Below are 13,778 nucleotides of genomic sequence, written 5' to 3' on the forward strand. Positions count from 1 at the left end.
CACCCCCTTCTAACCCACCCCAGGTACCATTGGCTTCCTGGCCACAAGGGCCCAGTGCTGGCTCATGGTCACCCTGCTGTCCCCAGGACCCCCAGGTCCCTTTCCCCTACACTGCTCTCCAACAGCTCCTTCCCCAACTTACACTGGAACCTGGGGTTGTTCCTGCCCAGATTCAAGACTCTACACTTGCCCTTGTTCTATTTCATTACATTTCTCCCCGCCCAGCTCTCCAGCCTGTCCAGGTCTCTGATGGCAGCACAGCCTCTGGTGTGTCAGCCACTCCTCCCAGCTTGGTGTCACCAGCAAACTTGCTGACAGTCACTCTATTCCCTCGTCCAAATCATTGATGAACATATTGAATAACACCGGCCCCAGCACTGACCCCTGGGGCACTGCACCAGATCCAGGCCTCAACTGGACTCCAGTTAGACTTTTTTCTGCCTGTGCTTTTAATACCAGAATAGGGTTGGGTGCTTGGTTTTAACTGTAACTTCTCGAAGCTAAATACACCCCAAAAAGTTATGATTTATTTTGATTAAAGTATAATATTAGAATTATTGCTGAGGAGAAATAGCCTCACCCAGGTAAGGAAATGGTGAGTAAATGCAAGTGGGAGCCTGGCAAAGCTCCACATTCCCTGAATAACTGAACACGACTAAAACCGATTTTACTTCATTTCCCCCACCCCAGTCGAGGTTAAAATAAGGTCTGAGATCTAATATTCATATTTGAGGTTGATATTGAAAGGGTCGTTTGAAGAAAAGGGAAATTCCACCCCCTGGGGCTACTGACTCTCTTATCTGGGCTTGAATTTTAACATCGTTTCTGATTTACTTGAAGGATAATGAGCTGAAATTGCCTCACTACCTAATTGATTTTATTTTAATTTAGAGAACATGCTGTTAGAATTCTTTTGATTTCTTTTTTTTTTTAGAGTCAGGAAACACTGTTTAAGCAAAGCTCAGAATAATTTCTAAGTCAGACCAGAAATAATATTTGAATTGGCCACTGAAGAAATAGATCTTTGTTTAGATTGTATTGAAAATATCCATTTCAACCATTTCTCTGTGTCAGAGGTGATTCAAAAGATACTTATTTTTCCTTTAGTTACCTAACGAGAGCAATTTTTCTGTATTTCTAGTTATAATAGAATATACTATTGGTTATAATAGAATATACTATAGATTATAATAGAATACACTATGGATTATAATAGAATAAACTGTAGGTTATAATAGAATACACTATAGATTATAATAGAATACACTATAGATTATAATAGAATACACTATGGATTATAATAGAATAAACTGTAAGTTATAATAGAATACACTATGGATTATAATAGAATACAATATGGATTATAGTAGAATACAGTGGATTATAATAGAAAAAACAATAGGTTATAATAGAATAAACTATAGATTATAATAGAATGCACTATAGATTATAATAGAGCACACTATGGATTATAATAGAATGCACAATAGATTATAATAGAGCACACTATGGATTATAATAGAATAAACTATAGGTTATAATAGAATAAACTATAGATTATAATAGAATACAGTATAAATTATAATAGAATACACTATGGATTATAATATAAAAAACTGTAGGTTATAATAGGATAAACTATAGATTATAATAGAATACAGTATAAATTATAATAGAATACGCTATGGATTATAATATAATAAACTATAGGTTATAATAGGATAAACTATAGATTATAGTAGAATACACTGTAGATTATAATAGAATGCACTATGGATTATCATAGAATAAACTATAGATTATAATAGAATACACTATAGATTATAATAGAATACACTATGGATTATAATAGAATAAACTATAGATTATAACAGAATACACTATAGATTTTTAGGGAAATTTGGATGTGAACGCGGCTGCTGCGATAGCCAAGGCAAATGAGAATAATTATGAGGGTGAAAATAGAAGTTCACTGACATTCTAATTTCAAAATCAATTTCAGTGAGAAGATGAGAAACTATTTAAAAATAAAGATTAATAATAGGGTTTGTGGCTTTCAGTGTCCGCTGTACAACAGAAGTGCTTAATAAGGAGAATCGAGCGCTACAGGCAACAAAGCCTCATGAATCACTGGTTTAAACAAACCCCAGAACATCAAGATTCTGGTCTTTCTGCATTTAAAATAGAATAAAATGATAAAATACAGAGCTAAACTTTTGCAGGAACCGTGTTTGGCATCGGCCGCCATAACAATCCATGCGCACAGTGTGTTCAGAGGAGGTTTCAAGCGAATGGTCAGTGATCCCCAGAAGGAATTATTGAACCAGAATTCAAAATAAACACCCTCCACCCCCCCACTAAAAACCAACTGGAGAAGTTCATTTCATACATGTGGCGTGTACAAATGTTCCTTTCATGGGTGCTTTTGGGCAGGAGAGTCTCAGTGACACCAGATGGCAAAGAACAGCTTCGATATTTATTGGGAATTCAATATATTACTCTAGAAAATGTCTTTAGTAAAAAAAAGTGATTATGATGAGATTATTTTTCAACTCAAAAAGTCCCAGGATCCCCTTTCTCTGCTCAGATATCCCTGAACCATCTTCCTTGTGATGAGCTTAAATGTAATTCTTTCCTGATGGGCTGTTCCTCATCCTTCCACAGCCCCCAATGCTCAACACCATGAGAAGAGTTGCAAATGTATTAGATTACAAAGCAGAATGTGGTTCTATAAAGCAGCAATAATAGGTTGGTTTGTTATTATCTTTAGCATACAGAGCTTTATGGAACTTACGAGTAGTGGATATAGGTCCTTTTAAGTTCTTCTGAGTGGAAAGAAATAACTACATGCAAATAATCTGTATTTTTAAAAAGGGAGGGTGTCCCATTTGTAACATGGAAAGTTTACTGAAATGCAAGTCAGTCCTAGCTCACTCTTGGCTAAACTAAAATTAAGTTAGTTCTACAGTAAGAGACTAAACTGAGAACCAAACTCGACTCACAATTTTCTTAAAACTGCTGTGTTTAGCCATCAGTTGTGTGAAAAATATCATGCATATCCCTGCATGTGTTGATCATAAGGTTGAGCTTACTTTTGAGCTGGCTGAGGTCATTGCTGGACTGCTCTCCATCAGCTTTGCCAAGACTTGGGAAACAGGAGAGGTGCCTGAGGACTGGAGGAAAGCAAATGTCACTCCAGTGTTCAAGAAGGGCAGGAGGGAGGACCCGGGTAACTCTAGACCGGTCAGCCTCACCTCCATCTCTGGGAAACTGATGGAATGACTTCTCCTTGGTGCCATCTCAAGGCATATCAGGGATAAGAGGGTCATTAGGGGCAGTCAACATGGCTTCACCAAGGGGAAGTCGAGCTTGACCAACCTCATAGCCTTTTATGAGGACATAACAAGATGGATGGATGATGGCAGAGCGGTGGATGTGATCTCCCTTGTCTTAAGGCATTTGGCACAGTGTCCCACAGCATCCTCACAGCTGAACTGAGGGAGTGCGGTCTGGATGAGCGGGGAGTGAGGTGACTGTGAACTGGCTGAAGGGAAGAAGCCAGAGAGTCGTGGTCAATGGGGCAGAGTCCAGTTGAGGCCTGGATCTAGTGCAGTGCCTCAGGGGCAGTGCTGGGGCTGCTGTTATTCAATATATTCATCAATGACTTGGACGAGGGAATAGAGTGACTGTCAGCAAGTTTGCTGGTGACACCAAGCTGGGAGGAGTGGTGACACGCCAGAGGCTGTGCTGCCATCAGAGACCTGGACAGGCTGGAGAGTTGGGGGGGAGAAATTTAATGAACTAGAACAAGGGCAAGTGTAGAGTCTTGAATCTGGGCAGGAAGAACCCCAGGTTCCAGTGTAGGTTGGGGAATGAGCTGTTGGAGAGCAGTGTAGGGGAAAGGGACCTGGGGGTCCTGGGGACAGCAGGGTGACCATGAGCCAGCACTGGGCCCTTGTGGCCAGGAAGCCAATGGTACCTGGGGTGGGTTAGAAGGGGGTGGTCAGTAGGTCAGAGAGGTTCTCCTGCCCCTCTGCTCTGCCCTGGGGAGACCACACCTGGAATATTGTGTCCAGTTGTGGCCCCTCAGTTCCAGCAGGACAGGGAACTGCTGGAGAGAGTCCAGCGCAGCCACCAAGATGCTGAAGGGAGTGGAGCATCTCCCGTGTGAGGAAAGGCTGAGGGAGCTGGGGCTCTGGAGCTGGACAAGAGGAGACTGAGGGGGGACTCATTCATGTTTACAGATATATAAAGGGGGAGTGTCAGGAGGATGGAGCCAGGCTCTTCTCGGTGACAACCAATGGTAGGACAAGGGGTAATGGGTTCAAACTGGAACACAAAAGGTTCCACTTAAATTTGAGAAGCAACTTGTTCCTGGTGAGGGTGGCAGAGCCTGGCCCAGGCTGCCCAGGGGGGTTGTGGAGTCTCCTTCTGTGCAGACATTCCAACCCGCCTGGACACCTTCCTGTGTAACCTCATCTGGGTGTTCCTGCTCCATGGGGGGATTGCACTGGATGAGCTTTCCAGGTCCCTTCAATCCCTGACATTCTGGGTTTCTGGGATTCAACCTTGTCATGCCAACTCTTCTTTTCATATTCTTTAAAAGAAATGGCTGAGATTTTTTGGTGTGTTTTGTGCATTTGCGTGCAAGAAATGTTTCCTATTTTTTCCTTTGTCGGCGTGAACTTTTCTAGTCTCCAGCTACAAAAACAGGGAGGCTTTCGGCTCGAGAGCCAACTGCCTTTTTGCTTTTAAGACGTGCCATCTGCATCTGGATATAATCCCGTCAATGACAGAATGCAAGCTGTGTGCTTGTCCCCGTCGTAAGGCGACTTCTGCACCTGCAACAATATTTTGTACAAAAATGGATAAGTGACACGAGTCTACGTTTGTTAATTTAAGACACAGGCTGGCTGGCCTCTAAGCCCTTTAGCTGCTTGGAGTCATCTAGTACTTTCTGTTGGTTGACTGTCTGAATTTTTAGCGCTAAACGCTGCTTTTGGTGTAATCTAAACCCTGCGAGAGCGACAGAATGTCCAGCTATGTTTAGCTCAGGTTTTTTGGCTCTTCTTTCATTCTGTGGCCATGGTGAGTGGTTTTGGTTTCCCTCTTTTTTGGAAGAGGTTAAATTGAGTCACTGGACATCTTGCCACCACCAGGATCCAGTGCTGAAAACACTTAGGCAAGAGCTTAATTTAGTAAATCAGGTTAGGACCGGCCACTTCAGTTTCTCCGCCACCTTCCCTGCACTTTTGATATTTATGTCTATAGCAGATAAATCTCTGGTTTAGCTCATCTCTTCATACCTATTCGAATGGCAGTGGGTTTTTTATTTCTTACTTGATGGAGCCTGGATTTACCTGAGGATGCAGACTTCTCAGGTCAACTGTAAAGCCCTCCTGAAGCGCATACTCTGCCACACCAGTCAGCTTCTTACTGCTTCTGTGCTTATAAGTTCATCTGCAGTCATCTTAAGTGCCAGCAGCTTAGAATCACAGAATGGGACCTTCCCAGCTCCCCCAGTGCCACCCCTGCCATGAGCAGGGACATCTTCACCAGCTCAGGTTGCTCAGAGCCCCGTCCAGCCTGGCCTGGGATGTCTCCAGGGATGGTTCATCCACCACCTCTCTGGCCAACCTGGGAGAGGCTCTCACCACCCTCAGGGCAACAATTTCTTCCTCATGTCTGGCCTGAATCTCCCTCCTTTAGTTTAAAACCATCACCTCTTGTCCTATCACAACAGGCCCTGCTCAAAAGTCCATCCCCATCTTTCTTCTTGGCCCCTTTTCAGTCCGGAAAGGCTGCACTAAGGTCTCCCCAGAGCTTCTCTTCTCCAGCTGAACACCCCAACTCTCTCAGCCTGTCCTCCCAGCAGAGCTGTTCCAGCCTCACATCATTTCTGTGGCTCCTCTGGCCCCTCTCCAGCAGGTCCATGTGTGTCCTGTGCTGAGGACCCAGAGCTGGACCAGCACTGCAGGGGGGTCTCACAGAGTGGAGCAGAGGGGCAGAATCCCGCTTGGTCTTGCACAGGTCAGGTAAAGTTCCTCCATTTATTCATGAAGCATTTCAGGTCTTAATGGATTTGAAACTTTTCTCCTTGGATTATCTTCTCAGCCAATATTCTGACTGTGCATTTCCAATGTTCTCCCTGTTCTCGTGCGGTTTAGGAATCCCTGTTTTCTTCCCCAAGAAACTAAGTTTTGCCTCTCCATCTTGTCTCCTTTTTTCACCTATATTTTTGGTATCCACGCAGACCACAGCTTAGGTTTCTCCCTAACTCTTTTTATTACCCCATTTTTGTGTTGTTTATTTTTAGACTTTTAAGCAAGGGTGAGGTCTGCTTGGATACAATGCCGCTTTATGAATAACTAATATAACCACTGTGATCCAATAACAGTTCATTTCTTTTTTTAGTATGCCCTTAGGAGTAGCCACAAAGTTTGCCTTCATTTTTCTGGTCGAGGGCTTTTGATAAATAGATTAAAAATCGAACACGCACTTGGGGATAACACAGAAGGTCATCAAGTGACTGAAAAGAAGTCTGTATTCTTTCTTCATGAAAATAAGATGCTGAGTAGGGGCAAGATCAATGGGAACATTGAAAATTCATTTTATAGGGGAGGAGCAACTCTGATAAGCTGGGAGAAAAATGGAAGTCAAATCATAGAATGGCAGAGGGATATTTGGTTGGAAGAGACCCTCAAGTAGTGATGGAGGAAGAGGGAAAGCTACTAAATGGCTTCTTTGCCTCAGTTTTTAATAGTACAAACAGATGTTCTTTGGTTACTCGGCACCCTGAGCTGGAAGACAGAGTTGGGGAGCAAAATGAAGCCCCAGTAATCCAAGAGGAGATGTTTGGCAACCTACTACACCATTTAGACACCCACAAGTCTATGGGGGAGCTGGCGGAGGTGATCACGAAGCCACGATTGTTCAGTTATCAGCAGTCCTGGTTGAACCGGGTGGGTCGAGTTGACTGGAGGTTGGCCAACGTGAAGCCCGTGTACCAGAAGGGCCAGAAGGAGGAGCCAATAAACTACAGGCCTGTCAGTCTGACCACAGTGCTGGGGACGGTGATGGAGCAGATCATCCTGAGTGCCATCAGGTGGCACATACAGGACAACCAGGTGATCAGGCCCAGTCACCATGGGTTTGTGAAAGGCAGGTCCTGCTTGACCAACCTGATCTCCTTCTACGACAAGATGACCCACTTAGGAGATGAGGGAAATGCTGTGAGTGTTGTCTGCCTAGACCCTGGTAAAGCCTGTGACACCGTGTCCCACAGCATCTCCTGGAGAAGCTGCAGCTCATGGTCTGGATGGTGTATCTGTGATGGGTAAAGAACTGGCTGGAGGGCTGGGCCAAAGAGTTGTGGTGAACGGAGCCAAATATAGTTGTTGGCCGGTCACGAGTGGTGTCCCCAAGGCTCAGTGTTGGGGCCAGTTCTGTTTAGTCTCTTTATCAATGATCTGGATGAGGAGATTGAGTGCACCCTGAGTGAGTTTGCAGATGACACCAAGTTGGGTGGAGTGTTGATGTGCTGGAGGGTGGGAAGGCCATACAGAGGGGTCTGGCCCGGCTGGATGGATGGGCTGAGGCCAATTGTCTGAGGTTCAGCAAGGCCAAGTGCCGGGTCCTGCCCTGGGGTCACAGCAACCCCAGGCAGCGCTACAGGCTCGGGGAAGAGCGGCTGGAAAGTGCCCGGCGGAAAAGGAGCTGGGGGTGTTGGTGCCAGCGGCTGAACATGAGCCAGCGTGTGCCCAGGTGGCCAAGAGGCCACCAGCATCCTGGCTGGTACGATCACTGGTGTGGCCAGCAGGCCCAGGGTAGTGACCGTCCCTGTGCTGGGACCTGGGGAGGTCAAACCGACAATCCTGGGGGCAGTTTTGGGCCCCTCACACCGAGAAAGGGCTTGAGGTGCTGGAGCGAGTTGAGAGAAGGGAACGGAGCTGGTGAGGGGCTGGAGCACAAGTGTGATGGAGCGGCTGAGGGACCTGGGGGGTTGAGCTGGAGAACAGGAGCTGAGGGGAGACCTTCTGATCTCTGAACTGCCTGAAAGGAGCTTGGAGCCAGGGGGGTCGGGCTCTGCTCCCCAGGAACAAGCGCCAGGAGCAGAGGAAACAGCCTCAAGTTGCACCAGGGGAGGTTGAGGTTGGATGTGGGGAACAATTTCTTCCCCAAAGGGCTGTGGGGCATTGGAACAGGCTGCCCAGGGCAGTGCTGGAGTCACCATCCCTGGAGGGTTGGACAGACAGACATGAGGTTCTCAGAGACATGGGGCAGTGCCAGGGGTGGGTTATGGTTGGACTCAATGGCCTTGAGCGTCTTTTCCAACCAAAATGATTCTGTGATTCTATGAAAATACCATTAACCTGGGCTTTGTGCCTGTGTCCCTCTCCAGTGGGTTCATTTCCTAGCAATATTTGCTTCTGACTTTGTGCTAAAAATATCTTGACATCTTATATTAGACTGTTAAAGCTTATTGGGGTTTTTTCAGTCACTGTGAGCAACACAGGGATGCTCCCTCTCCTCCACCCCTCTTCTGATGACGGTTAATTTATGCCTTAAGGCATTCCGGAGGGAGAAGCTGAAGAACTTCAGGCTTCTTGGCTGAGTTACGGCTGCTTAAAATAGAGGAAGAAAGTGGCCCAGAAGTCACCTGAAGTGTTAGATACAGTTCAGAGCTCCGTGGTGGGAGTGCGTGTGGATGTGTAGGGGTTGTCTTCCTTTCCCTTTGCCTTTTTGGAATCATAGAACCATTTGGGTTGGAAGAGACCCTCATGATCATCGAGTCCAACCATAACCTGACTCTGGCACCGAACCATGTCCCTAAGGAAACCATTTCCTTCACAACCCTTTGAATCTGCTACGCCCAGCTCTCTTGTAATAAGAAGATGAAGAAGATTAAAGACCAGCTTCAATTTTGATGAAAAGAAGCTTAGCTGAACCAATTTTTGCCTCATTTTCAATTAAATCCTCTGTTAGCATAAGTTACTATTATTGCCTCTCCCATGAGGGCAGTGTAATCTGAAGGCATAAAAATCTTGCTTTCAAAATCACTTCAGTTTGCTTCCTGTATCTCTTGATTTTACTCTAGCCTATACCAAATACTGGTATGAAAGTTACCAGCCTCCTCGAGCAATATTGTACTGCTGAAATACGTGATATCAGTATCTCCTGCTGCATCAGCTGGATGCTTCTCACCTAGCTGGAAAATAATTCTCCTCTCTTACCTCCCTCCTGCTGGTTCACCTTGAATTTCTCCTTCCTAAACACCTTTTGCACGCGTGTGGGATCTTCTCTAGTTTCAAACCGCACCTGACGGAGAAAAATTGTGTCTTGTTGAAACAGAAGTTAGTGAAACGGTTGTTTCATTCACACGTGCATCTGCCACCTCAGTTTGAGTGGCACTCGGCGTATTCTTGTCTTCTCGAATGATAATTTGTAAGGGCATTTATTTTTTGTTATCTCAAAGGTTGTGCAAGGTTATAGAGGACTCGTGATAAAGAAGAGTGTGAGGTGGCTCTGGGCAGCAGTGACTCTCTTGCTAGGGACCTGTAGGAAAGATGGGGACAGACTTTTGAGCAGGGCCTGTTGTGATAGAACAAGGATGATGGTTTTAAACTAAAGGAGGGAGATTCAGGCTGGACATGAGTAAGAAATTGTTGGCCCTGAGGGTGGTGAGAGCCTGTCCCAGGTTGGCCAGAGAGGTGGTGGATGAACCATCCCTGGAGACATCCCAGGCCAGGCTGGACAGGGCTCTGAGCAACCTGAGCTGGTGAAGATGTCCCTTCTCATGGCAGGGGTGGCACTGGATGAACTTCGAAGGTCCCTTCTAACCCAAGCCATTCTGTGTATCTATTTGCATGAGTCGACAAGTCATCCAGGAAAGAGAGTTGTTCTTCTGGATCCTTTTGAAATGTTCATTAACTTTTAATTCGAGGAACCACTGAAATTTATATTGTAAGAAGCAGTTTTGTTGTTCCAGGAGCACATCTTGGGAAGGTGGTGTGAATATAACGTCTCCTCACAGCTAATTGTACTGATGGGAACAGTATGAGACTGGCTCAGATTAAAATAAATGACGTACTGGTTGAGGTTGGAAGGAACCTGCAGAGGTCGTCTGGTCCAGAGCCAGTTGCCCAGGATTATGTCATGAATATCTAGAAGGATGGAGACTCCACAGCATCTCTGGACAACCTGTGCCAGTGCTTGGTCACCCTCCCCATGGAAAAGTGTTTCCTAATTTTCAGAGGGAACCTCCTGTGTTTCAGTTTCTTCCCGTTGCCTCTGGTCCCGTCACTGGCTACAAGAGCCACCTTTTCACCTTCCTTTCATGTATTTATATACATTGATGAGACCCCCCTGAGCCATCTCTTCTCCAGGCTTAGCTGTCCCAGCTCTGTCAACTTGATCACAGGAGAGATGCTCCAGCATCTTCATCTTCTCCACGAACTCTCCCCAACTCAATAATTATGAAGTTATTTATCTATATGCAGTATAGGTGCTGTAAAAGTGTGCAGAACACCCACATATAGAAGAAATACCATGAAACCCACTTTAGTGGAAAGATGCTGATTGACATCCTAAACACTGAGATATAAATATAAAGATAAAGATAAATATATATATATATATACACATGTAAACACACGGGGTAGTTGATGTGGCACTAATGGAAATTATAGAACAATTGGGAATTATTTCAGTAATTAAATGCTGGGAAGTGTCTTCTGAGTTTCAGATGGTTTCTGGTCAATCTGTAGACAACAGAGAGAACTTCATCCTGCTTTAGTTGGCAGTATAAAAACAGGCATAAGATGAAACAATATCTAAAAATATGGTGTGAAATTTGAGCTGCTGGTTTGTAGACAATTTTGGGGGGGGGACAGAAATGGATGTGCTATTCTAGAGTATTTGATGGCATTATGGTTTGCTCAGTCATTACAAAGAATGAGCCTAAACGGCTGATTGGATCACAGTTCAACTTTCATCTTTGCTTCCTATAAGGCAAGTTTAGAAATTCAGTGACTTCCTTGGCTGGTTATTCTTCATCTCTTTGAAACAATGTCTGGGTGAAGTGGTATTTCAGTTGTATTCCTCATGTCTTTCAGTGTGTCTGGTATTCGGTGTCGTGCTGATTTTCCTAAGCCAGTGAGTTATAAGTTCTTGTGAGCTTTGATTTGCTGTCATAGTTGCCTTTCCACAACATGGTACCGTGACCAAGTTCATAAGGAAGAGAGTTGGTTTTGCCGAATCTTTCTTGTTTTGCACGAAACAAGATCCGAGCCTGATAAATATCATATCAAGTTATGCTATAACTAAGTCTGTCTATCTCCTGTGTCTGTGTCGTGACGCGTTATTTTGTTTTCCGTTCCAGAGTCGACAACTGGAATCGGAAACTGGAACGACCGAAGAGCACAGCCTCAACAAGGAGGCACGCAAATGGGCTACGCGGGTAGCCCGCGAACACAAAAACATCATCCACAGTCAACGGGTAGGTCGGGAAAACATATATTTCTAGGTTTTATTTGTTGCAGCTCTACACTGCATAAACGAGGAGCTGCCACAACCACCCGGGAATTATTTTTGTCCTGTTGTCTCTCTGTTTTCATCTTGGTTTGCTACACTCAAACGGCAAAGTTAGCGGCTCCTCAGACTTTACGGAACATCAATGTGTTTTGTTATTCCCGTGTAAATCTGAAGTTGTAGCCTCTACTTCACTGCAAATAACTTAGACCTGCCTCTGTCTACACAACATTCCACTTACAGATCCACTTCTATCTGCACAACATTGCACTTACAGATCCGCCTCTATCTACACAACGTTCCACTTACAGATCCGCCTCTATCTACACAACGTTCCACTTACAGATCTGCCTCTATCTACACAACGTTCCACTTACAGATCCGCCTCTATCTACACAACGTTCCACTTACAGATCCGCCTCTATCTACACAACATTCCACTTACAGATCCGCCTCTACCTGCACAACGTTCCACTAAGGTTTCAGTGATTCTCTTTTCTCCACCGTATCACGTATATATTACCCATCGGAAAAAAATAGATCGATTTGGATTTCAAAACTCTTTTCAACAGTAGGAAAATCCATGAGTAACGTGCACTTCAAACTAACGTGAGGACAGAAAATTAAAGTGTATATCGATTACTTAAAAATTCAGTTAAAGAGGATGCGTCTAAATGACAGTATATATAATATTATATAATAATCCATGAGCTTCAGCCTAGGAGGACCTGGCTTCTAGTTCAGAGATTTGGGTTGTTCCTCAAGAAACAAGACCAGAGTAGGTGTTTAACACATTATGTGTCTTCTGCTGAACCTGGGTCACTCTGGAGCAAAAACCAGAGGTTTTAGCACCAAGCAGAAGGAATTAACAGAGTCTGTGAGCAAAATATTTTAGGAAAAGCTCCCATCAGAGGAAGGAGAGACCATCCTGATCCTTGAACCTCATGCTCCTTCTGCTTTTCCTCCAAAGACGATACAACACAGTTACTGAACCAATCACAGATTTGCAGATAACTGGTGGAGATTTGTGCAGTCACATCCTGTTGTTGTTTTAAATTTGGACCAGCTTAATCATATACGTGAACCTTAGAAACTCTGTGTCTTCTGTGATTCAGCAAATTCTCTGCATACAACATCCCTGCAAACGCAGCAAATCTTTCTTGGCTTCCCCTACAGCGACTTCTCACTCGACATTTAAGATGCTCCTTTTCATCCTGACATGAATGTCGAGCAACATATCCATTTTAAAGATGTAAATATCATCATATAGATGAGCTGATTCATACCACAGATCATGTTTTCATGAAGATGTCAAAGCGTGGAATATCCACGGGGAATACTGTGCTTTAAAATGATGTTCTGCCTCGATCATCCTCTTTTTCCCTTTTGTCGGTCAACCCAGCGTCTAATTTCCCTGCCTTGTTGTTAATATTTATCATCTAAATAGCGTTTCCTACAGCTGGGATGTATTTTCTTATTTCCGACAGACGCTTGAAGAGCTCGAGTGCCATGGGCCTGTGATGTCTGAGCAAACCCGAGCAGAACTGGAGCAGAAAATAGATGAAGCAAGAGAGAGTATCCGCAAGGCTGAGGTAAGAACAAGATTATTTTGGCATCTTCATGTTCATCTTCAGGGTCCTGCTGGACAGCAGGATCATCATGAGCCAGCCCTGGGCCCTTGTGGCCAGGAAGGCCAATGGTACCTGGGGTGGATGAGAAGGGGGTGGTCAGTAGGTCAGAGAGGTTCTCCTGCCCCTCTGCTCTGCCCTGGGGAGACCACACCTGGAATATTGTGTCCAGTTGTGGCCCCTCAGTTCCAGCAGGACAGGGAACTGCTGGAGAGAGTCCAGCGCAGCCACCAAGATGCTGAAGGGAGTGGAGCATCTCCCATGTGAGGAAAGGCTGAGGGAGCTGGGGCTCTGGAGCTGGACAAGAGGACACTGAGGGGGGACTCATTCATGGTTACAGATATCTAAAGGGGGAGTGTCAGGAGGATGGAGCCAGGCTCTTCTCGGTGACAACCGATGACAGGACAAGGGGCAATGGGTTCAAACTGGAACACAGGAGGTTCCACTTAAATATGAGAAGCAACTTGTTCCTGGTGAGGGTGGCAGAGCCTGGCCCAGGCTGCCCAGGGGGTTGTGGAGTCTCCTTCTGTGCAGATATTCCAACCCGCCTGGACACCTTCCTGTGTAACCTCATCTGGGTGTTCCTGCTCCATGGGGGGATTGCACTGGATGAGCTTTCCA

At 45.1% G+C, this 13,778-nt stretch overlaps 1 protein-coding gene across 2 annotated transcripts in view; it reads left to right on the forward strand.

Moving 5' to 3' along the window:
* The window catches only part of FCHSD2 (FCH and double SH3 domains 2), a 170,769-nt gene that overhangs the window by 128,249 nt on the left and 28,742 nt on the right, over positions 1-13,778 (forward strand). For both annotated transcript variants that reach the window (XM_065065189.1, XM_065065111.1), the window contains 2 exons: positions 11,381-11,497; positions 13,017-13,121. In XM_065065189.1, the coding sequence (XP_064921261.1) occupies positions 11,381-11,497; positions 13,017-13,121 (222 nt within the window). The remainder of the gene's footprint in view (positions 1-11,380; positions 11,498-13,016; positions 13,122-13,778) is intronic.

The sequence above is a fragment of the Columba livia genome, chromosome 1 (genome assembly GCF_036013475.1).
Source record: "Columba livia isolate bColLiv1 breed racing homer chromosome 1, bColLiv1.pat.W.v2, whole genome shotgun sequence".
Lineage (NCBI taxonomy): Eukaryota > Metazoa > Chordata > Aves > Columbiformes > Columbidae > Columba > Columba livia.